At 47.3% G+C, this 26,425-nt stretch overlaps 1 protein-coding gene across 1 annotated transcript in view; it reads right to left on the minus strand.

Annotated features, from left to right (window-relative positions):
- The window catches only part of ACOXL (acyl-CoA oxidase like), a 186,221-nt gene that overhangs the window by 117,708 nt on the left and 42,088 nt on the right, over positions 1-26,425 (minus strand). Inside the window, 1 exon segment of the mRNA XM_036436138.1 lies at positions 16,528-16,562. Within this exon segment, the coding sequence (XP_036292031.1) occupies positions 16,528-16,562 (35 nt within the window).

Consider the following 26,425-nt stretch of genomic DNA (forward strand, 5'->3'; position numbering starts at 1 on the left):
AAGGGCCGGGTGGGTCCTCTTCTTCGGACAAATGCTGCTGTGTCTGCATGCGACAGCAAGACCCTCAGCAGCCATTTTCAACCATGAAGAAATCAGCCAAAATCAAAACCAATCTGCAAAGTACGACAGAGAGGAAATATCAAAGCAAGCCCAGCCCTACAGGGTGTCACCAAGCCACGAAACACCTGAAATAGGATGAATTCAAATTCTAAGCAAGGTTACAGGCAGAACTTCCTTTTTTTTATTTTTTATTAAAGAGCCAGCCCTGTGTGCACTTAGTGGTTATCTCGATGCTGGCCTTGAAAAACGATGCTGTTCTATCCAATTAAAAAATAAAGTGCACCTGGCATGGTATTGAGATTGTGGGCATATCTGGTCTCTGGCCTGCAAGGTCAGACAGCTAAGTTTATCTTCATCATTCTTCAAACGGGCTAAAGCAAACTAGAAAGCAACATTTTATCTAGGAAGAACAGCAGAAAATTCCAAACAATACTTTGTTGTAGAATGGAGGTTTTCCTTCTCAGAACCTTTAAAAATAACTACCTGCCCCTAAAGCGGCGCAGTCTTGTAGGGTCCACCTGCGTGTGGTACTCTTGTGGCTGCCCTGGCCAGATATTTCAATAAATTCTTGCCTGATTTTTTTTAATATATCATCAGCCTCCAGTGGTCTTATTTTGAACCCAGGGTTCGACCCCACAACACACCTGCTCTGCATCGGCCTCACTTAAGGAATCATTCAGTTACTGTTTAAAACAGGTGAGCCAGAGTTTCCTGTTACTTTAGCTGAACACATCCTACCTGATGTAAAGTAACTGTCAGTGAAACAAAGAAAGAATAGGTGAAGACAAAAGAAAATAAAAGGCAAAGACTGGTGCAGAGAGAGAATAATCCAACAGTCTTAGCAGCAGCAGGAGTCTTAGTAAAGTCAACATTGTTGTCATTGCAAGCAAGGGCTGATGTTTACATTATCCATGCCCCTGGCACACGGGGTCTTCTCTCTCTTATTGAGCAGCACACTGTATATATTTTACTTCTCTGGAAGCCAATCAGACCCTTCCTTGTATCTTCTCTCAAGTTGCTCTTTGGTTTGTTAGCAACATTTCCCCCAATGGTATTTCCAAGTAACAGCTTCATCCAGGTTAATAGGAGCTCCCAGGAGACTGCAAAGCCTTTATAAAGTGGCGGTGTGGCCTCGGACAAATGCCTCACCCTCTCTGAGCACTAGTGCCCCATCTGTAAGACAGTGATGTCCACTGTAGGGCTGAGAGCGTGGAATGGGGAGGCATGGAGCATGTGGTCTAAACGCAGCTGTCGCCAACCCTTCGAACCTCACGGACCACTGGTTGGCGACCACTAGCCTAAAGCATAGCTCACAGCCATTTCATCCCCATCCAGACCAGCTCTAAGGTCAGTGGTAACTGTTGGCAACTGACAGAATCACTGCTTTTTCCTCTACACGTGTTTTCAGGGATACCAAAAAAAAAAAGTAGTAAGTATCAAAGAAGAAACAATAGAATTTTCTTTTTTATGCAGTCTTGTCTCCCACACCTCACATTTATTTTTTCCCTACCCACTCTGATCACAGAGGACATGTGATTAAAAAGAAGATGCCCAGAAGTATCCTTTCAAACAAAACAGGCAGCCCTGCAGGCCAGTCAGCTACTCCAGCTGGAAGAGAGCATCTCGGGCTGGTCGCTCCTTCCCCAGCCCCACTCCTCTCAGGTGTGAGGCATCGAGGTGGGGACAGGCCGACAGAAGCCCTGGTCTCCAAACTCTCAACCCTCCCCCAGTAGGGCAGAAAACAGTCTCCTCCCTTTCCCAAGGGAGGACCTGAAAATGCATGAAGCCTGGTCCCTCCCCCATCACTGGGGCGGGCCATGCCCCAGGGCTGGGCAGGCGCTCTCCAGACCCTGCCACCCGGGTGGCCCTCCTCGGTTTCTGTCACACCATCCCACCACCTGCAGTCTCCTTCACACTCTTCCATAAATCTACTCTGTTCTTACTGAAATGCATTTATTTTAGAAGAAAGGTTTTCATCAGCATCACCTGCCCCTGCAGCCCACAGGCTGTAGTCCCTGCTGAGGACCCCGAACAAGCATCCAGGGCTGGGCTGGATCATGGCTGTGAGCCGCATGAAACCCCCTCAGGGCCCCCAGAACCTTGTGGGAAACACATCCTCTGTTGGGAGTCCATGACCTGAGTTCAAATCCCCACGTCCACCTGGTGTAAAACCACAGGTCCCACCTCCTCCCTGAGCCTCTGCCGGGAAGGTCCAGGTACAGAGAGAGGGTCATGTGGGAATTGTAACCACGGTGCCCATTCTACCCTCCACCACATCCTCCTGCCGGACTCCTGTCCCTCTTCCAGCATTTGCCCCCAGCCCACCAATAGGCTACAGCACGCACACGTGTGCACACGTACACGCATAGCCTAGCTCACTGAGCACTCCCTTTATCGCCTGTACATGCAGTGTTCTCACCGGTCCCAGAGGCAGATGTGTACTTACCCTCTGTCACGCCATGGCAGACACTCAACAGAAATGAACAAGGAAATGGAATTAAATTCAGTTGGATTTTTTAAAAATGTCCCAATGTTATTTCTTTTTCATTTTAATATTTAAATATGGGAGGAAGGGAGACTGGAATAGCACAGTCAAGGCAAAATAATCAGTTACCTTCCAATTTCCTGTCTCTCCTTGGGGATTATCAGCAGGGCCGAACTCCTCCTGTGTGTCTCCAATGACAGCCAGACCGCGGGGGGAGGTGGGCGGCTCCCCCGGGCGCCGTGAGCCTCGCTGTGGACGCGCAGCTCTAAGTCGCTGCTCAAACCACAGAAGTGGGCTGTGGGTGCTGCCGCTCAGCAGTTGTCAGTCCATTGAAAGTGATTTAACGTTTAGACAAACAACCAAGCAAGCAGAATGGAACAAAAAGATTTCCAGGGAACATGGGAGCTTTTGTCAACACAAAGCCAACCCAGCACAGGCTGGCCCAAGGCAGCGACTCTCATCTTGGCACTGGTCTCATTGGACAGATGGATGTCCTTCTGGGGCGCCCTGGACCTGCAGGCGGTAAACGGCATCCCTGGCCTCCACCCACAGGATGCCAGGAGCACCCTCCCCTGAGTTGGGGCAGCCAATTTAGAGCCACTGGACGAGGAGGGTGTAAATAAGTGAACACTAGATGTGTCTGTCATGTCTCTCAAGAGGCCAACAGGATGCGAGTGGATGGGTGAGCATGGGCTTGGGGGGAGGAATGCTGTGGACATTGTGCCTCTGAGCACCCCCTCACCGTGGGCGCTACCCAGATGGGCACTGTCACACAACAGAATGAGCCTGTGACAAGCAGTCATATCCACCTTATAAAAGACAGGGGAGGGAGAGGGACACGTTTACTTCGCTGCAGGGCACTGGACTCGACCAGCCTCACAGGGAGCAACCGAGTGGAAGATGGGGTGACACCAGCCACATCTGTTCGACTGCCAGGGGCCAACAGGGAGCCGCATTCTCACTGCTCCGTCACTGGTAAATCTGCAAACAGCTGCACCCACCGCCTGGGTCTCCTCCAGCCGTTTTCCAGATGGAAGGGGGTGGATGAGATGAGCAGGTCCTGGAGCGTGACCTCAGGCACCTGCACCTGGGAGCTCGCTCCTCAGAGGGGAGCAGACCAAGCTCACGTGTCAAACCAGGCCCTGCGACTCAGTGGCCACAGACTGCAGAGCCGGCCCTGGCAGCCCTGAGATGGCCCCCCCGCCCTGGCAGCCGCCCTGGGGTGAAGAAAAGGTCAAAGCCGATTGCCTCTGGCTGAACCGCCTCCGCCAAGGGGGCCTCACTCAAGCACTTTTCCAGCCGAAGCGTCCACAGTTGACAGAGGCCTGCCTGCCCCTGTGAGGGGTCCACAGGAGAAAGACCAACAGTGGTGCCGTTACAGCTAATGCTCACCGTCCCGGGAAATGCCAAAGTGAGCAAAAGTGTAAAGTCCGCGCCCGGTGCCGGGAGTGCAGACACAGCATAACTCCACATGCGGAATCCTGGAGACCTCACCCCAAAGCACGTGGACACAGGACCTCAGCCTGGCCTCAGGCAAGGTGGCCTCAGCTCCAGGAGCGGCCAGGCTGTCCCGGCTTTAGCGCTCTTCAAGTCCACTGAGGTGTAGTTGAATTTCAGTGAAGTTTTCTGCTTTTTGGCGTTCCAGTTTCATGAGTTTTGACAAACATATACCATGATCCCCCTTATCACAGATGACACATTCTAGACCCCCCAGAAGGTGCCTGAGACCGCAGGTGGCACCTAACCCCATCTACACGGCTTTTTCCTACACATACATGCCTGTGATGGTTTACAGGTATATATTAGGCACAGTAAGAGGTGAACAGTAATAGCACAATTGTAACAATATTCTGAGTAAGTTACATGGCTGTGGCCACTGTTTCAGGGTCCCTTGCTGAAGAGCTCGCCAAGGCTCAGTGCTTTCTGAGAAGCACGTGTGGCTCCTGGGACACATACTGCTCCTGTTTTCCACCCACAAATGCAATGCCCTTTCCACCTAAGCAAGCCCTTAGCACAGGCATGGCCATGACTTTTGTAGTGTGAGGCGCAACAGCAAATCTAGCATGGATTTCTTTTACCTTCTTCACAACTTCAGGGATCAAAGGTTCATTCTTACCGTAGATCTTAGCAAGCAAAGCAGGCAATTCCTTTTCTTTCCTTAGTAAATTGAGAACTTCTACCTTTTCACCTACAGCAAACATGTATGGCTTCTCTCTGGCAAATCCGAGTTACCAACTCCTCTTGCGCTTTGGGATGTGATTCAGTAAAACAGGGGACTTGCCCACAGCCCTGCGATGGCACAGCACTCGGTCTGATCACAGAGACGGCTCCCAGGTGGCAAGCAGGTGGGGAGCATCTACAGCCACAACCCAGAGACGCTGGACAAGGGGACGGGTCACTCCCAACCAGGACGGAGCAGGACGGTACAAGATTCCATCACACCACCTGAACAGCATGCAATTTAAAACGTATGAATTGTTTGTTTCTGGAATTTTCCATTTAATGTTTCAGATAGCACACGGTTGACCACAGATAAATGAAACCGTGGAAAGCAAAACCACTGTACAGTCATGTAACCACCACACTCAAGATTTAGAATATTTCTATCTCCCCCCAAAAAACCACTCGTGCCACTTTCTAATAATCCCTTCCCCGGCTCCTGTCAACCGCTGATCTGCTTCCTTCCCTGAGCTTCCCTCTTCCGGAATGTCACAGAGATGGAATCACCCCGTGTGCACCCGTCTGGCTCCCTCACTCAGCCTCATGTCTTCACTGCGGAGTAAACCGGGCGGATCGGCCACAGTTTCCCCGTTTCGCGGCGAAGGGCACTGGGCTTGGTTTCAGTGTGGGGCCATTCTGAATAGAGCCGCTGTGGCCATTGGCACATGAGTCTTTGTGTGAGAGACATTTCATGTCTCGGTGTCGTACTCCCCAGGAATGGAGTCACTGAGTCGAATGGTCCGGTACTGTTGAGCCCCACAAAAAATCGTGGATGTTCTCCAGAGTGGTCGTTTTGGCCTTCCCTCCAGCAGTGTATGGAGTGGGACTTACTCCATGTGCTCACCAGCACCTTCACGTTGTCAGGTTTTGGGAGTTCTGTGTTTTGTTGTTGTTTGAGGAAACTTTTTGTTTTTTGTTTTGTTTTTTGTTTGTTTGTTGTTGCTGTTGTTGTTGTTGGTGGTGGTGGTGGTGGTGGTGGTGTGTGTGTGTGTGTGTGTGTGTGTATGGTTTTGGGTTTGTTTTGTTTTTTAAGCCATTCTGATTCATGTGTAATGGCACCTCATAGTGGTCTTATTTTGTGTTTCTTTAATGATCTTATAATATTGAGCAGCTCATGTCTCCGCTTGCTGCTTACAGCTCTTCTTCAGTAAAGTGTCAGTTCAAGAATTTTCTAACCGGTTTGGCTCAGTGGATAGAGCATCAGCCTACAGACGGAAGGGTCCCAGGTTTGATTCCGGTCAAGGGCATGTACCTTGGTTGCGGGCACATCCTCAGTAGGGGTTGTGCAGGAGGCAGCTGGTTAATGTTTCTCTTTCATCGATGTTTCTAACTCTCTATCCCTCTCCCTTCCTCTCTGTAAAAAAAATCAATAAGGTATTTTTTTAAAAAAAGGATTTCCTGCCCATTTATTAAATTCCTTTATTTGGTAAAGGGCTATAAGAATCTTACACATATTCTAGACACTAGTCCTTTATCAGGTACATGTTTTGAAACTTTTTTCTCCTGGTTTGTGGCTTGTCATTTAGTTCCTCAGCAGCGGTTTTCAAAGAGCAGATGTTTTTAATTTTGATAAAACCCATTTTACCAACTTTTTTGTTCACAGTGTATGCTTTTTGTGTCAAAGCAATCTTTGCCTGGCCCAAGGTCACAAAGATTTTCTGCTGTTTTCTTCTATAAAGTTTTTAGTTTTGCCTTCTACTTTCGACAGTCACCCATTTTTGTTTGTTATTGTACATGTTATAAGGTAGAGCTTGGGTTGTTTTTTGTTTTAATGGATGTCCAATTGTACCAATACCATTTGTTAAACAGATTGTGTGTTTCCATTGAATTACCTCGGCACTTCCGTTGAGAATCAATTGGTCATTTATGTGTAGGTCTACTTCCAGACTCTCCTCTCTTCCACTGACCCACGTATCTGTCTTTGCACCAATAGCACACTGTCTTGATTGAAGATTTAGAGTAAGTCGTAAAATTGGACAGTGTAAGTCTTCCAACGTGTTCTTTTTCAAAATTTCAAATTTATATTTACATATAAGTTTTTTTATAACTTATCATTTTTTTAAATTAGCTTATCATTACACAAAACATTTCAATTTATATTTCTGTTTGAATTTGGGTTGTGGAATCTCTAGAACAATTTGAATTGGGTGCCTTATCCTTTAAAAAGTAAAGAAGCAGTCATTGTCAGAGATAGTATAAAAAAAAGACTAATCATTCCTCCCAGGCCCACCCACACGGGATGGCTTTATCGACTGGCCCAGCTCTGAGGGCTAGGCTGTGGAGTCCACAGGTTCTGATGCAGACGTGTGCATGGGGGCGAGGGTGGCAGGCAGGAATGCAAACTGCCTCTCAAATCTGCTGCCTAAGGCAGAAGGGGAAAGACATGGAGTTGAGGTCTGGCCTTCAGCAGCCCGAGACCTAACAACAGAAAAGAGCATGCTTCTTTGACAAATACTTGAAAAGGCGTTGACTTGTAGGAGCCATTGGACAGTGAGTGGAATTCACTAATGCAGAAGAACGAGGGGGAATTAACTCCTGAAAGGAAGAGCAAGAGCAAAGGGTAGGGAGGCAGGAAGCCCAGGCTGCTCAGTGGGAGGAGATAGGTTGGGATGAGACCTGAGATCCCAAGCTGAGACTCAGAATTCTGATCTGTGGACACAGAAGCCCAGGGAAGCTTCTGGAGGGGGGGAGGGGGGAAGGAGGCATGATCAGCTCTGTGCTTGATTAAAAAAACAAAACAAAACAAAAAAAAAACCCTTGGGCTTCCTTGAAGACGGTCCTGGGGATGTGGCAGCAGACATGACGAGCAGGTCTGACTGGGGCAACAGCCAAGAGCCTGGGCCAAAAGGTCCCTAAAGGACAAGGCTACCGACACGAGAGTAAAAGCAGATGGAGAGGCCCGGGATGGCACAGCCATCTCCTTACTCCCCTGGGCTCTGAAAGCGCCCACCGGTCAGCCAGCACATTCACAGCCCCAGCTGAGCTCCGCGGTGATACTAACAGCAACCTCGGCCCTCAAGAACGTCACTAGCCCTGGCCAGTGGGCTCAGTTGGTTGGACATAGCCCTGTGCACCAAAAGGGTGTCGGTGGGTTGTGTAGGAGGTAGCTGATAAATGATTGCTATTTCCCTCTCACATCCTTGCTTCTCTCTCGTACCCTTTTTCGTCCTCTCTCTCTAAAAATCAACTTAAAATTCTTTAAAAAAAAAAAAAAACCCTAGCCGGGTTGGCTCAGTGGATAGAGCTGAAGGGTCCAAGGTTGATTCCGGCCAAGGGAACATGCCTGGGTTGTGGGCTCAATCCTCAGTGGGGAATGTGCAGCAAGCAGCCGATCAATGATTCTCTCTCACCATTGATATTTCTCTCTCTCCTTCTCCCTTCCTCTCTGAAATCAATAAAGAAATATATATATATATATATATATATATATATATATATATATATATATATATTTTTTTTTTTTTTTTTTTTTTTTTTTAAAAGAACATCACTAGGTAAGAACATATAACTCAAGCCATCCCACGAATATTCCTATTCTGCTCTCCGGGGGCAATATTTTGTATTAAGGTCATCTAAAAAAACGCAACCTTCGGAAAGATGGTTTGCTTTTCAGATTCTACCACTGGGGCTGAGTAACATTCTTGGCAGCCTCACGTATGAATCTGTGAGGCCTGGAAGAGAGGCAGATGGAACAGTCAGCGGAGAACCCCGGTGACAGAAACAACTATTCTCTGGAAGGGGAAGAAAGGGCAGAAAGGCATCTTTGTTTATTTTTACAAAATTTGGAGAACACAGTCTCCCCCAGCTGTCTCCGCGAGATCAAACCAGCTGCAAATGGGAGTCGAGAGGGGTTTGCCAACATCAAAATCAAAGTCCAAGGGGCCCATGCCCTGTTTCTTGTCTGTTCATCCCTTGGGATGTCGAGATGACAATTTCATTTGTGCATTGATGCCGTCTGCCCATTCAATACGAGTCTGATTCATCTGTGAACTTCAAACCCCGCTTCTAATCTAAATCAGAACACAAAGACACCACCCGTTCAATTCCTGGTCGGCCCTCTGAGTTCTCGCAAAACCAACACAGAAGGCGATCTGGGGCGACAAAAAAAGTTATCTCTGGGGCTGTGCCATCCTGGGCCTCTCCATCCACTTTTACTCTCATGTCGGGTGTCATGTCGGTAGCCTTGTCCTTTAGGGACCTTCTGTTGCCCCAGATCGCCTCCTACACACCCCACGGGCCCGCGTTGTCCCACCGGTCCAGCTCAGGGACGCCCAGATGCTGCCCACCTGTGGCCACATGCAGGCTCCCTTTTCTCCCTTCCCCTGCCAGCCTCGGGGGACTCCGAGGACTTTTAGGGGTTAGTACCTATAACCTGGATACCAAATTTGGCCTTTCTTAGGGCCTATAAGAAAGAAGTCAGTTGTGGAAAAAGAGACAACTTTAGGCTTGTCTATCAAGTCATGCCTCTGTGGGCGTCCACTGAACTAGAGCAGAGCCAAACAAGAATCTGCTTCCATTTCGTGGTGTTGCTCAGTGGTTAGAGCGTCAGCCTGTGCACCAAGGGGTCATGGCTTCTATTCCCAGTCAAAGGCAGGTACCTGAGTTATAGATTCCATCCCCGGCACCTATCAGGGTGTGTGCCAGAGGCAACCAATCAATGTGTCTCTCTCACATCAATGTTTCTCCTTGCACTCCCTCTACTCTCTCTAAAAATCAATGGAAAAAATATCTTCCAGTGAGAACTAAAAAAATAAAAGACAACCAACAAAATGATAAAAACACAACAAAATACTTCTGTTGGGGGCCAGTTCCCTGCTCTCACGCTGCTTTCCTGAGCTTTTCTTGGAAATGTGGGCCTAAGTGCCACGTGCAAACCCCCGTGCTGCTGGGTCCCGAGACCTGTCCCTGGTGTCAGAGGTTGAGCGTTAAAGCGGCAATCGCTTCTGGGCCCGGTTCAGGGCCGCGGGGTTCCCGCCAGGAGGCAGCAGGCTCCTTCGGGCTGTTGTAGGCAGCAGGCAGGAAGATCATCTAAACTCTCAATCTTGAGAGAAAGAAAAAACAAAACACCCACGCAGCGGGGAACAATTTCCCCACTGTGTGGGCGGCGGGGCCCCAAGAGCTGTTATCTGCAAAGGGCACTCTGGGGGTTACCCAGCTGTCACCACCGTGTGGATTCCACCCGAAAACCTCAAGCCAAACAGTGGGGAATGAGCATCAAGAGACAATTTTCCACTCCACGAAAATGACTTGACTTTACAAAAATAAATGAAAACTCCACGATAATAAACGAAACGTGTGCGGGACCTGTTGTCCAGCGCCCAGGTGGTCGGGCAGATGCTCTTCTTTGCTTGGAGCATCTATACATTCGGAACAGGACGCCGTCACTCCCGACTTCCCCCTCCTCGGCACCTACCCCACATGATGTTCCCGTGTGCACGTGCGCGTGCGTATACACACACACACACACACACACACACACACACACACACACACACGCTCGGTGCCACACAGACCGGTCTGAGGAACCGGTCTAGCAGGAGTTGGAGACTGACCCACCATGTCTGGGGACAGGAGTGGGAGAGGCAGGGTGTGCCTGGGTCAGTGAGCAGGGAGATTCCTTACCTCTGAGCATGTTCGTTGTAACAAGGGAGATGTGACAGCGGGGGCACCGATGCACATGCGTGGAAACAGAACCAGGCCCCCCTTCAAGCCTGTAGACTCCTGCTCCAGGCAGCTCTGCCCTGTGTGTCTGAGGCAGCCTGGCCACTAAAGTTAGAGGGTTTTAGTGACTTCTTCTCCTCCTTCCCACATTCATGTCCTCTAAGTCCCCGAAGTTCATTCCTCTTTGTAAGCGAACCATCCTCCCAATATTGTTACTGTGGAACCATGTTTGCCCTCTCCTGTTCCTTCACCTGCCCTCACCTACTACAGGAGGCTGCTGGGTTTTCTCTGCCATTTCTCATGGTGCCAGCCCTCCTGTTAGAATTCTGGAAACAGATCTGGTGATTAGAGCCTGATGTTCCAAACTCTGTTTCTAAAGATCCCCATCATACCACGAGGACCCAGGAAAGCCCTCAATTCCATCGTGTGAGTTCTGGGTCAAAGAGACGACAGATATGGAAATCATTTTTTTAATATATTTTTAAAAATATTTTTTATTGATTTCATAGTTTTTTTTAAATATAGTTTTATTGATTTCAGGGAGGAAGGTAGAGGGAAAGAGGGATAGAAACATCAATGATGAGAGCGAATCATTGATTGGCTACCTCCTGTACACTCCCCGGACTTATGATAGAGCCTGAAACCTAGGCATGTGCCCTTGATCAGAATCAAACTGGAGACCCTTCAGTCTGCAGGCCCACACTCTATCCACTGAGCCAAACAGGCTAGGACCATGCAAACCATTTATCAGTAGCAAATGGTCTGCAATGACCTGGGACTGTAAAGGCATAGGATGCATTCCTATTTAAAAAGTAATGGCAGTTCCTCAAAATCTAAAAGGAGAATCCCATATGATTCAGCAATTCCACTCGTGGATAAATACCCAAACAAACTGAAAGCAGGATATGAAAGAGATACTTGCATGTGTTCACATCAGTATATTTACAACAGCCAAAAGGTGGAAGCAATTCAAGTATCCATTGACTGATGAATGGGATAAACAAAATGTGTGTTTACTTACAGTGGAATATTATGCAGCCTTGAAATGGAATGAAATTCTGACATGTATTGCAACATGGATAAACCCTGAGGACATTCTGTAAGTGAAATAAGCCAGTCACAAAAATAAAAATACATATAATTCAACTTATATAAGGTTCGTAGAGTAGTCAAATTCAGAGACAGAAACTAGAATGGGAGTTCCCAGAGGGTGAGAGAGGGAAAATGGAGAGGCAGTGTTCAATGGAGACAGAGTTTCAGTTTGGAACGATGAGGAAGTTCTGGAGATGAATGGTAGTATGGTTGTGGTTTTTGCATCCATGGAGTCAACCAACCACAGATCGGAAAGACTCAGAAAGAAAAAAATTCCAGAAAGTTCCACAAAGTAAAACTTGAATTTGTCACATACCGAGCACTGTGCTGAATCCACATGCATGAAGTGATGTGCAGGTTCAGCTTGCTGTCACCTACACGTAGATACAGGTTACATGCAATTTTATATTTATACCGTCCTATATAATAAAAGCCTAATATGCTAAGTGTCCAATCGTCTGGTCATCCATTCAACCACTCAAAGTATAATATGCTAATGATATGCTAAAGCCAGTCCACTGCTCGCTATAACATGCACTGATCACCAGGGCAGTCGCACCGACTAGTAGGTTAGCTTGCTGCTGGGATCTGGCCGATCAGGACTGAGCAAGATGGGCTGGACATGCCCTGGAGCCCTCCCACATCCCTCCCTGACCCCATCTTGCATTGGTGGAGTCCCTCAGCCTGGCCTTTGCCCTCTCACAATCCAGCCTGAGGGACAAACCACCTCCCCCCAGAGTGCAGGAACTTCATGCACCAAACCTCTAGTTTTATATTAGGGACTTGGGCATCTATGGATCTTGGTATCCTGGGCAGGGCAGGGCCATGGAACCAATCCCCAATGGATACTGAGGAACAACTGTACTTAATACCACTGAACTAACCATACACTTTTTAACCTTTTTTTTTAAGGATTAAAATGGTAAGTTTGATATTGAATTAGATGATTTTACAAAATAATTAAGTATTTGACAAAAGGATGGCAGTTTCAATTAATCTAAATAAGCTAGTAAGACTTTTAAAGAGGGGACACAACATCTTCCTCCTCTGAGGACAGAGATGGGGGACAGACAGCAGGAGGGCCTCAAGGGCCACCACAGGGACAGCACTGTGCAAGCCTCTGAGAGGAGATGACCCCCCCTGTGCCCCTCACCCCAGGGACAGACGGCAGGCAAGGGCAGGTGGGCCTGGCCTGCAAATGGTTCTTGGTGACATGTTAGTAAGTGCCACCTTCCTGCACACAAGGGGTTTCCCCGAAGATGGGGTTTCTTACCCTCTCCCACACACACAGACACACAACTTACAGACACTGCTGTGCTCCCTGGAACTTTAAGAATTCCTTATATTTCAGAAGTAATTTGGGGGAAACACAACCTCTAATAACGCCTTCATTATTTTAAAATGCTGATACCCAAGGTCAGAGGCTCCTTGGGATGCTCTCACCTTGGCTGCTGCGAACCAGATGTGCAACTCTGACCGACACTGTCAGAGGCCCTGCCCAACCAGGAAAGTCTGCCCATCATCCGTGAGTGACGGCGATTGCTTCCTAACCATCCTTCTGTTCCCTGAGTCTCCTGTACAGGGGACACACAGATGCTGCGGGCAGCAGCTTGTGAATACTAGTCATTGCACCGCCATCCAACGCCAAACCCTGCACCATGAAGCCACGCCCCCAGCTTCCAAAGCACTGTGAAGGAGCTTACAGGGTGTCTCATTAGATGTCCCCTCATTTCCTCCTCCTCCATCTCATTACTTTCCTTTCTAACTTACTTAGATTTCTATTCGTTTCTGCTGTACATATGCAAATATCCATGACTCTCTGTTCTGTACTTGACACCCCAGAGCCAGGACAGGGGACAGGACAGCACACATCCTTGGACACACAGCACAGGGTGGCCCTGGGAGGGCACAGGTGGCCTGGCTGGAGGACGTGCTGTGCTGCCTGAGTGGGAGGGGCTGGATCCCAAAGAGATTTGCTCACATACCATAGACAGCTGCTGACCTTCCCCTTGACCTCATCCAGCTCTGTGTGGGGCTGTTGTTCCGAGGGGTGGGATCGAAGCTTGTGCTTGAGACTGAACTGCTAAGGCTGCAGAACGTAGACTGAGGCCACCCAGCTCAACCCCGTTCCTCCACACCCTTCCCACACACTGCCTCTCCTCCAATTGGTGTCCAGAAGTTGTTTAAAGACTGTGTTCTCAGGATGCACAGGATCAGCCTGCCAGGGCAGCTGCCTGAGCGCTGGGCCCACCTCCCACCCCCCACTTTAGGGGAACAGGAGTGCCCAAGATTCGCTTCCGCTGAGAAATCTGCTCTGATGGGTTTGCTTCCTCCTGTAGGGCTGTGTCTTCCCTGAAGTCTTCATCACCCATTCTCATGTGCATCCCAACTCGTCAGTGAAGGAAACAATGTCTTCAATCTCTTTTCACAAGGCGCCAAATAAGTACTCCTACACTTGACCGAGTGACTAATTGCATTTTCCAAAAATGGCCGCATGAAGATCTCCCACCTCTCACGCTCTTATTACAATGTGACCAACACTCCTTCCACTGGGAGGTGGCGTCTCCTCTGTGGCTGCTCCAACCAACAGAGGAGGTGGAAGGCTGACCACAGAGAGGAAATAGCTTCCAGCCGGCTCTCTCTTTCCAGACACTCACTCAAAGGGAGCCAACCCCTGAGCTGTGAGGAAGCCCATGTGGAGAGGAACAGACCCCCAGCCACGAGCCAGCATCACCCACCAAACACGGGTGGCCAAGCCTTCAGATGACCTAGCCCCTGGTTTTGAGGCTTCCAGCATAGGCCCCACACTCTGTGGAGCAGACACAGCCACTTTTTTTTTTAAATACTAGCTATGGAGATATAATTCACATGTCATAAAGTTCACTCTTTTAAAGTATACAGTTCAGTGGTCTTTAACGCATTAACAGAGCTGTGCAGCCATCACAGCCCTCTGATTCCAGGCCATCCCACCACCCTCAATAGAAACCCTGCACCATGAAGCCACTCCCCGTACTCCTTCCCCCCAAACCTCCACAACTACCAATTCACTCTCTGCCTCCACGGACCTGCCCACTCTGGACACTTCACCCCAACAGAGTCATACAGTACGGGGACCCCTGTGACCAACCTCACTTGCCCGGCATATCCTCAAGGTTCTTCCACGTTGCAGCATGCACCAGCGCCCCCATCCTCTCCAGGCCAAACAAGTTTCCATTTACTCTCTATCCATCTTCTCATCAGCTGATGGACACGTGGGTTGTTTCCACTTTTTGGCTGTTATGTGTAATGCTACTTGAACATTCGTGTTCAGATTTTTGCATGGATATATGTTTCATTTCTCTTGGGCGTATACTTAGGAGTGGACTGTGGCTCACATGGTAACTCAGTGTTTAATCATTTGAGGAACCATCAGACTGTTTTCCTTAGCGGCTGCACCATTTGACATCTTCACCAGCAGTGTATGAGGGTGCCAAACTCTCTACATCCTCCCCAACACTTGACATTTTCTGTTTTATTCATCCTAGTGTGTGTAGATACAAGCCATCCTGACTGCCCTTCCCAAGCCCTTGTTTAACCTCAAGGAGTAATATACCTAAGAAGGACTCCTTATGGTTACTGGGCTCAAATTCATAACCAGAGTCCAGTAGCCATTTCCAGCAGACTGAGCTGCCAGCCTCCTGCACTGTGCTCCTGCCGGCTGGGTGAACCCCTAGAAAGGACTTCCTGGAATCATATTTTGTCCAATGGCCTGAGACCTGTTCCATTTGTCCAATTGGAGCTGCACAGCGATATTCTCATTTGTATATTTACTGACCAATCAAAGTGGCTCCACAACAACCATTCAGGATACATGATTCCAGCCAATCAAGACGCTGCTATGTGAACCAATCAAATTGCATAAATTTGGATCCTTCATTTTCACAAAAATGGACCAATCGGGGTGAACAGATTCTCTATACAAGCAGCCTCCCATTGTTTCAGTTTCCCCCAGAGGCTGCCTTTTCCTGGTGTGCAAAGTTCACCTGCATGTTCTCTCCTCTGACTGCACCCCAGATTGGGCACTCCTGTTGGCATTGGATTGGTGGTGGCAAACTTGTTTTTTAATTTATTGATTTTAGGAAGAGAAGAGAGATAGAACCTTCAATTGTTTCACTTATTCATACATTCATTTGTTGCCCTCTCCTACTCTAACCTACACAGCTCACAGCATCTGTCAAAGGTCTCATTCATGGCCCACTTTACTGCCCAATTCCTGCTGAGATGTGAGCCTAGCACACGGTGGTTCTAAGCATTTGTAGAAGGCAAACTCGTGAAAGCAGACACCAGGGTTTGTTTGTGAAGAGCTGGCCTAAGGTCCTGAGCTGTGCCCAGGAAGGTGAGGCGGAGCTTCTTACTGGTGTGGGTAGAGAGCGGGGGGTGCTCTGAGGAGGCTGTTATCCCAGTAGATTTAAGGACAAGAGGGACCTGCTGATGGCCCCTCCACTGGAGCTGGACTGCATTTTAATTAATGCAACACCTTAATACATTTTGATGTGTGCAAAGGGGAAAGATTGACTCAAACATCAGATGCAATTGAGACCAAAGTAGAAATCATGCCACGAGATAAAACTAGGGGCTTTTCCCCATTTTCAGAAGGACCTAAGATGGGAGGGGGCCTTCATGGAGGGGCCGGGGCTTCCCTGGCTCTCTGGTTCACATCTCACACAGGACACCCCCAATTTCAGTTCTCACTCTTGGACAAAGTGCATTGCTCACTTCTGTGTCCCTGCCCTAGAACATACTTTTTATTTTTAAAAGTATCATGCTACTACCACCACTTCACACAAAAGCCTCATTCCTTCCAAACAGCGGCTAACTCTTGCCCTAGCCCGTCAACTAGAACAATGTTATCTAACTGCTGTGGCACTGACATCATGGGGAAAGCAGCCACCAACGTGAAGCTCAAAGCCTGCAAACTGGAGCAAGCCAATACTGCCAAGCATATTCCTTTAAGAAAAAGTAAACTTTACCAGTGGCTGTAGCGAATGGCTATTGTCAACCCAAGCTGTAATTAAGAGAGAAATACACATTAAATAATATCCAGAATATGCTGAAGTCACCAGAAAATTAATTTAATTTGGTCAATAATTTTTAAATGTTTCCTATTGTGCCCATTGGCGAGTACTTCATAAATAACACATTTTAATAATAGCTCTTCAGTTTCAACTTAGCTTTTAGGGGATAATCACATTTTGAAAGGGTCTTTATGAGGCCTCCAGTATTTCACTGTGGACTGAACAGAAGGCATCTCTCCTCAGGAAAGACTTCCAGAACAGGGCTCTTTGTTTTCCTTAAAAATAAATAAATAAATAAAACCTTCTTTATTGAGGCATAATTAACAAATAAAGCTGTACACATTTAAAGTGTACAAGTTAGTGATTTGATACGTATATACAATGTGAAACGATTACCACACGTTACAGTCTTCAGCAACACAATTATCTGTGTTCGCTGAGAACCCTTAAGATCTGCTCTCAGCAACTTTACAGCACGTAATACAGTTTGTTGGCCATAGTCACATGCTGTACACTAGATCCCTGGAACTAACTCATTTAAAACTGGAAGTGAGTATCTTTGACCAGCATCCCCCCATTTCCCTACCCCAGCCCCTAGCAATCACCATTGTACTCTCTGTTTCTATGAGCAAAACAAGGTTCTCTCAATTCTTGAGACAAAGAACTTCAGGATAGGACTGCTCTGTGGGCTGCTTCTGACGTTTGCATTAGAAGAGGACCATGTCCTTTGTCCCCCGTACCCGCGGGACTGACCACCCGGACCAGAGCCCCCCTGAGGGCTCACTCTGACTCCATAAGCTAGATGCCAACAGGCCACAGTTTTAAGGACAGCAAGTCAGCGAGGCTGCAAATCACATGTGACATCAAGAAGCGAAACCATAAAAATTCTACAAGACTCCATAGGCAGCAAAATAGCAGACATATGTCATCGCAATATCTTTACCAACATAGTTGCTAGGGCAATGGAGACTAAGAAGAAAATAAACAAATGGGACTGCATCAAAATTAAAAGCTTCTGCACAGCAAAAGAAACCATCAACAAAACAATAAGAAAGCCCATTGCATGGGAGAACATATTGGCCAATGATATTTCAGATAAGGGTTTAATCTTCAAAATTTACAGAGAACTCATACAACTTAACATACGGAAGATAAACGACCCAATAAAAAAAATGGGCAAAGGACCTAAATAAACATTTTTTTGAAAGAGGACGTTCAGAAGGCCCAGAGGCATATGAAAATATGCTCAGAATCACTAATCATCTGAAAGATGCAAATTAAAACAGTAATGAAGTAACATTTCACACCTGTCAGAATGGCTATCATCAATAAATCAACAAACAACAAGTGCTGACAAAGATGTGGAGAAAAAGAAACCCTCATGCACTGCTGGTGGGAATACAGACTGGTGCAACCACTATGGAGAACAGTATGGAGTTTCCTCAAAAAATTAAAAATGGAACTCCCATTTGACCCAGTAATTCCACTTCTAGGACTATATCCCAAGAAATCAGAAACACCAATCAGAAAGGATATATGCACCCTTTTGTTCATAACAGCACAATTTATAATACTTAAGATTTGGAAACAGCCTAAGTGCCCATCAGCAGGTCAATAGATTAAAAAAACTGTGGTATAGCTACACAATGGAATACTACACTGCTATGAAAATAAATTCTTAACCATTTACAATAGTATGGATGGAACTGGAGAGCATTATGCTAAGCACAATAAAACAGTTGGAGAAAGATAAATATTACATGATCTCATTTATATGTGGGATATAATGACCAACATAATTTGATGAACAAGAATAGATCCAGAGAAAAATGGCAGGGGAGGAGGGTGGTTAGAGAGCAACCAAAGGCTTGTATGCATGCATATTAGCATAACCAATGGATATAGAAACTGAGGTGGGGGGAGCTTTCCCAGGGAGGCAATGGCTGGTGGGGAGGGGTTAAATTGGGGGAAAAGGAGACATATGTAAAACTTTAGACAATAAATAAATAAATTTTTAAAAGAATTAAAAAGAGAGAGAGAGAAAGAGAGAGAGAGAGAGAGAGAGAGAGAGAGAGAGAGAGAGAGAGAGAGAGAGAGAGAACGTGTGTGCTCTCGATCATGTGGCTCATTTGGTTGGGCATCGGTTGCTGGTTCCATTCCTGGAGATGTGCAGGAAGCAGCTGATGGATGTTCCCCTCTCACATCAATGTTTCTCTAACCTTCTCCCTTTCTTTTTCTCTAAAACAAAACAAAACTAAAAAAAGAGAAAGTGTGCATGATCACTGGACACAGCACCAATGAGGGCCCAGGTGACCCAGTGATTCCTTCTCTATTCTGGAGGTGTTGTGAAAACTTCTCAGGCATAACTAGGGGTCCAGTCACAAGTCCTGGGCCTGGCCCTCAGCTCCTTCACACAGAGTCAGTTGTGGACCATGGAAAAGTCAGTCCAAGTCCTAGCTGGTTTGGCTCAGTGGATAAAGCCTTGGCCTGTGAATTGAAAGGTTTTAGGTTTGATTCCAGTCAAGGGAACATGCCTGAGGTGCAGGCTTATGGGGGACATCCAGGAGGCAGCTGATTAATGATTTTCTCTCGTCATTGATGTTTCTATCTCTGTCTCCCTCACCGTTCCTCTCTGAAATCAATAAAAAGATAGATTTATTTTTTTTTTTAAAGTCAGGTTAACCATTTCTACTGCTAACTGCCTAACAGGAAAAACTATCCTAATATATATATATAAAAAAAAAAAACCAGGGTCCTTAACAACCAACTGAAGGCTCGACTAAACCCCGGAAGTCAGTCCTGCAGTCAGTGCTGGGCTGTGGATTAGGCCTGGAGTGAGGCCTGAAGAGAGAGGCAGGGTCTGATCTGCAGCCTTCATGGCAGCTGTTGATCAGCCGTTGCCTTTCTCTTTCACTCCTGGCTTCACTAGCAGCCAAACCTCTGTTTCTCTCCTGGCCTCCACAGGAGATCAGCTCCACCTCTCTGATCAGGCCTGAAGATAAACCTGGGGATGCTAACTGGCATAAAAACTGACCAATCAGAACCAAATCTGGATGAACTGTGAGGAGCCAATGGTTGCCTAGGAGGCAGAGCTTTTGATGCTAATTAGCATAGAAACCAACCAATCAGAACCAATTGGCTGGCAGGGGAGGGCAGTTGGGGGTGAGATCAGACAGCAGAGGAGAGCAGTTCAGGGTGATCAGGCAGGCAGAGACAGTTACGGGCAATCAGGCAAGCAAGCAGTTAGGAGCCAGTGGTTCCAGATTGCAAGAGGGATGTCCAATTACCACTTAAGGCCTGATCGCTGTGGGAGCAAGATCAGGCCGTCAGCAGAGGGCAGTTGGGGGTGAGATCAGGCTGGCAGGAGAAGGCAATTATGAGTGATCAGACAGGCAGGCAGAGGCAGTTAGGGGTGATCAGGCAGGCAGGCAGGTAGGTGAGCAGTTAGGAGCTAGTGGTCCCAGATTGTAGGAGGGATGCCCAATTGCCAGTTTAGGCCCGATCCCTGTGGGGGCAAGATCAGGCCAGCAGAAGAGGGCAGTTTGGGGCCCTGTGGGATCTGGCCTAAACCAGCAGTTGGACATTCCCCGATTGGAGTGTGTGCAGGCTGAGCTGAGGGAACCCCTGCTCTGTGCATGAATTTTGTGCACCGGTCCACTAGTATATAATAACTGCCTCTCTATATAAGCATTTATAAAATGTTGTCACTTTTCAAAATCTCATTTTTAAGTTAGTTTTTGGAACTTTGAACATATTTTATCATGTAAAAAAGATTAATAAACCATGACAACAACTACATGAGTTTCATTCAACCACTAGCACTTGAATGATAGAATCACTAGTTTAAGGAACTCACAGCAGTTAAAACCTCAATCCTCACTGATAATATTTCCAGGTGAAGAGTCTACCTAACTTTTAGGTTAATATAACCAAACACATCATTGCTGATTTCTTTTATGTCACCCCCACAGAGGTATGGGTGACTTCTGAGGCACTATCCTGGGTCCTGCAAGATGACAAGAGGGTCCCCAGGTCATGGGGAAGATAGTTAGAAGTAAAAAAATAAAAATAAAAGCACAATGACTCTGTCCATGAGGCATGCAAAGTCCCCCAGCTACTGAGAGACCTGCTCAGCTCCAGAATAACCCTCCGCTGCTGTCATCCCCGCATCCACCCCAGTGCAGAACCAACAACGATGGGCCATCAGCCATCTTGGAGACTGGCCTCTGCTTTATAAAACACCTATCTCAAAGTGAAGCATGAAATATACCACGAGCTGATGTTGTAGCACACTCACCTGAATTTATATACAATCTTTCTCAACTAAGCTTATATTTCCTCTGCGACTTAGGCAAAAAGCAGAGGAAGTTGCTTTGGGACAATCAAAACTTTAAAGAACAAGGAGGAAACTATTTGGGGAATGAAATACAAACAGAATCTACAGCCAAAGGTCAGGAGAGCAAATTATAGATCTCACGTGCTGGGTAATTCTTATGTTTCCTGGGGTTAAGAGTTCTGGCTTACAGTTAGGCTAATTGTAAGATAATTTTACCAACAGCATATTTGGATAAGCTTTGGAGGACTGTTTAATTGGCGGCTTTTCCACAGCTGAGAGGCGAGCCCGTGCTGGGCAGGGAGGACGTGGCGCTGTACAGACAGCCCGGGAAGACCAGGGTGGGCTGTTCGGTGGCAGTGTGCTGGGTAAGCAGGGCTTGCCAGTGAACCCCTCACCAAGGTGAATTTCATTCAGCATTATTAGTGATTTCCTTGCTTTTGAATCGAATATGTTTTATGCCATTTTTTAAAGGACACCTCTGTAAGGAAGAAAGTGTGAATCTTGGAACCTTGCAGGCCGGCCAAAGCACATGCAGGCCTCTGTATACACAGGCCTGGGGCAGCCGCACCAGGAACCAGGTGACCAGAGCCCATGCAAAGGTGCCAGTGCCACATGGGAACCAGCTTACAGGTGCGTGGGAACACAGCATTCCCAGTCGTTCTGCAAATGAGGCCAAAACCCCTTATGGAAAGCATTGGATCCAAAATTAATTGTACTGGACAAAAAGCTGTTCCTAAAGTGTTAACTAAAATTTGTATTGGTAGTTCATCACACGATAAAATTGCACAACAGGAAATGAACCTAAAGCAGTCATAATGCAAAAAAATTTAACGCTATCAAGACTACATTATAAAATTTTCAAAAGCCTCCTAATATTTAAATCAAAAAAGGGGAAAAGTAGAATATCATGTAAGGAAAAATATCCTGTAAGTAAATTACACCTATAAAATTTGTACTTTAGCCGAGACTGGTTTGGCTCAGTAGATAGAGCGTCAGCCTGCGGAATGAAAGGTTTGATTCTGGTCAAGGGCATGTACCTTGGTTATGGGCACATCCCCAGTGGGGGTTGTGCAAGAGGCAGCTGATCGATATTTCTCTCTCATCGATGTTACTAACTCTCTATCCCTCTCTCCTCCTCTCTGTAAGAAAAAAAAAAAAAAAATCAATAAAATATTTAAATAAAATAAAATTTGTACTTTAGAAAATTAATTGTAATGCTAATAGCAAGACACCTATGAAAAACACACATGGTGTCAAAACAAGCCAGAGGAAAATCATTTGTGCAAAAAATGAAAAAGAATCCCAAGTCAAATTTATAGAAAATATTCCTTTATTAACTTTTGGTCAGGAATATATTGCATACTTTCAGAAAACAACTCCGAGACCCTGGGGATTTCGGCATCAGAGAGGAATTGACAGGACTACTCCAACCATGAACACAGAAGAGAAGCAGTCCAGAGATGGAAGACACTAACGACGCCTTGCCATAATAGCAGTCAGCAGCTGTGTATCACTGCAGGTTGCCCAGGACCAAACCAGAGAGGGTTGGACCTGCATTACCAACATTTGTCCACCAACCAGAACTGAAATATCATTGCTAACATATACACATAAAGAATTGTTTGACATTGAAATTGGGTCTCAAAAGAACTGTTGGCCCAGAAAGAAACTCACTAGACTGATTCATTTGCCTTTCAACATAACCATTATTGCTTGTCTCATTTTCAAATCTTATAAGTATATTTTCAGTAGGACATGATCTCACTCATCTAGGGGAAATGGTGAACGACATAGACTGATGAACAAGAACAGACCCAGAAATATGGAGCCATGGGTCAAACTGTTGGACCTCAGAGGGAGGGTGGGGATAAAAGGGAGAGATCAACCAAAGGACTTGTGTGCATACGTACGAGCCTAACCAATAGGGGGATGGGGGCATGAGTGGGGAGGGATGGGAAATCGGAATGGGGGGATGAGGACAAATATATAATATCTTAATCAATAAAGAAATTTTATAAATAAATAAATAAATAAATAAATAAATAAATAAATAAATAAATAAGCAAGCAAGCACTGGATTCAATTAGGCAGCTCTAAGAACATACCAGAACAATCTGGAACAGTCCTTGTGAGCCTCAATATGAAACCCAGGTTGGAAAAGGCAAGGAAGCCAGTTAAGCAGTGGAAAGGAGCCTCTGGTGCCTGCTTCTCACTCCTGCCTATTATCTGACCGTGGTGGAGGAAGGGGACAGAAAATCCTGAGGTTTCTGTTCCACAGCACGGACCAGGTAAAGGCAGCTGGTCATCACTGAGAGCTGGTCAGAGACCCTTCTCCCTCAGCCTGAGGAACTCCTGGCAGCCAGTCAGGCCCCATCAAGAAGCATCAGCAACTCAGACATCCTTTAAGCAAGTCTCACTGCATGTATTCACACATATTCCAAACATACACGCCCACATACATGTGCACACTAGTGTTCATATACTTCCACACTCCCATGTATACATGCGTACATACACATCGCCCACTCGTGTGCATACCAAATATGCTCACACATCTACATATGCATTCATACATGTACGTGAGTGCACACATTAATATGCATGTGTGTTTGTATGTGCTTGTGCATGCACTATACTCGTATGCACACACATATGTGTGCCAGCACATATACGTTCACATAGGCATTCATACCCCATGTGCACAGACATTGGCATTCAGAGAGGCCCATAGAGCCCCTGGGACAAAGGGAGGCCTCAGACAATTGACCCTTTTGTTTCTGGTCTCAGCAGGGATCCTGGGGAGAGGGAGGAGGGGGGCCTGGCGTTGGCCCCTTGACCCCGGCCCAGCAGGGCTGAGGCCCAGGGACAGGGAGGTCAGCGGGAGTTCTGAGCTGCCACCCCTTGGAAAACACCCCCAGCACATATTGTATTGCCAGGAAGCACTTAACAAACCCCCATTTGGAGCATTTTCTTCTTAGATTTACACAATTTGTTAATAACAAAATTAAATCACACTTTAATGGCAAGGAAAGAGTAATTGAACATTTTTCAAAATCTCCACCAGCTACAAAAACCTCTTTCCTGCTGCTTCAGCCTGGAAGTGCTCCTTTTTTGGAACAGCTGACTGAGGCAGCTGTTTTGTATCAAGTCCGAGCACTTTCTATATGACCGGGGAGCTCAGACAGCAGGCAGGCCTTCCTGCATTAGGGTAATCTGAGAATAATTTGCCATAAAACGCCCAGAAGTGCCCCAGCTGTGGCTGGATACACCCTATAAAGTACCATGTAGACCGCATGGATCTCATAAAATAATCTTAATAATTTTAGAAACTGATTTCTAAAACACACCTTAAAGTTTTTCCAAGGAAAGGAACCATTGACACTGTCTTAGAAGCCAGAGGGAGCTCCCTTACGTGTCCACGGGCTGTCGGCGTCTCTCCCGATGCCCACGGCCAAGGTGCCCCTGTTACTGCAAACCTGTTTCCATGGATCCCCTGTGCTGGGTGTTCAGCAGGCACTCTCACACACAGGTGGGCAGGGGCAGGGGAGGGGCAAGAGTCCAGAAAGTGCCAGCCCCCACGTCACCCAGCCAGGGACAGCTCAGAGTGCGAGTTCAGAACATTCTAGACCAGGGGTGGCGTGCTGGCAGGGGCTTCACAGGGTCGCTCATTAGCCACAGCCCTGACACTGGCACTCCTCATCCCTTGAGAAAAGCTGGAAACCGAGGGTTTTGTTATTTAAAAAACAAAACAATAAAACTCCCACATTTTACATTGATTTAAATATTTTTCAGATACTGGGTGAGTCAAACAAAGCACGTCAGTGGACGGGGCCTGCGGCCGCGGGCTGCAGCCTCTCTGTGCACCTGCCGCTGCGGCCCCTCCTCGGCTTCCCCAGCTTCAGCGCTGACGTGATGCGTTTGTGACAGACCTGGGAGAAGTATTGGCATTAGTTCTGAGTGCTCCTCCCTTCCCTATATTACTGTGAACCTTTTCCTTTCGTTTACTTCCCTTTAATTTCAAGACCCCGAAGATTTAGAACATCGCAGAATAAACTCAAAAAGAAAAGCTTGTTTATTATCCTCCTGCCTCTTTTTTTTTTTCTTTTTTTATACTATTCCTTCCCATTTTATGGGAGATACAGAACAGGAGCAGGCAGTGGAGAGAAGAGGAGGCACAGCACGGACAGTATCGCACATAAATGGAACCATGCGTGCTGTCCTCCCTCTCCCCCCCCCCCAATCAGGCCACTGCTCCCCCCACAGCTCCTCCAGGGCCGGTCCTCCCCAGGCATCACCCACAGCTTCCTCACCCTCCATGCCTGACTCTCAAAATCCCCATCACACACACCACAGCCACTCTCCTCAGCCAGGGCACCTGTCTAGGGCTTGCCTATGCTACCTCCTCCGAGAAATGAACCTTGCCGAACCAACCAGTGTGGTCAGCTCAGCTGCAAGGAGCTCAGTGGTCAAGTCTCCGCCTTGTCTTGCCGCTTCCTCGCTGTGAAAGGGAACCGCGCTCTCTCTCCTGTGGGTGGTTTAGGCAGATTCACTCCGAGCTCAGAGCTGAGGCCGGGCAGCCGCCTCAGCATCTCCGAGGAACCTGTGAGAGATGCAGGTCCTCGGGCCTGACGAGATCTACTGAATCAGGGGGTGTGAGCCAGGCCTCCAGGCGAGGAAGCCCCGAGAGGACTTAGCATGTGCGTGGCACAGGGAACTCTTACTAAGTGCTGTGGCGACGATGATGACAGTGACGCTGCAGCTCACAGTAAAGCTATCTCACTTCACGTCCTCTTCATGTCATTTCAGCGTCCTACACGCAACGTCAGAGAGCGTAACCGCTCTGAGCTGGGGCCCCGGCGGCCCAGGGTGAACCTCGGGAGGGGAGGCCTCCTGGTGCACCCAGGTGACCACCCACTGGGCAGGGAGAGCTCCACGCCCCTTGAGGGCCATGGACGCTGTCCACCACAAGGGCCTGCTTCTTCGGCTTTGTGGAAGCCAAGAGCCAGCCTCACAGGCTCCCCCCCCACCTCCCCAACCTCCGCCCCCTGCCTCGCCCCGCACTCCCCTCTGTCACTCCCATCAAAGGAGAAAGAAAAGCAGCAGCGTGCTTTCATTCTGGAGTTTATTTCATGACATTCATTTCATTATTGAGTTTATTTCCCGATCCTTCTTGTCCCTTAGCGTTAAATTTTAAAAACAACAGAAAACGGAGGACTCGGAAAAGAAGGGGCTGCTACACTGTGCAGGCTCCTTCCAGGACTGTCAGAAACCCGGTAATTCAGATCAAAAGCTTTCGAGACCTGATACAAAGGGCAAGTGGCTAAATCAGGGGAAATTAGCATTGAACTAGCATTGAACTGTAGGCGTGGTTGCTTAACCAGCCTAAAAAAGCAGGTTGTTTTTAAGTCTCTGAGGCCCAGATGACTGAAGAAGTCAGACCGATTCTGCTGCTGCTCCTCCCACGGTCCCCAAGAGCCGAGCCAGGCACCGTCGCTGTGCACTTAGAGTCACAGCGCT

Source organism: Pipistrellus kuhlii, unplaced genomic scaffold (assembly GCF_014108245.1).
Source record: "Pipistrellus kuhlii isolate mPipKuh1 unplaced genomic scaffold, mPipKuh1.p scaffold_m20_p_13, whole genome shotgun sequence".
NCBI lineage: Eukaryota > Metazoa > Chordata > Mammalia > Chiroptera > Vespertilionidae > Pipistrellus > Pipistrellus kuhlii.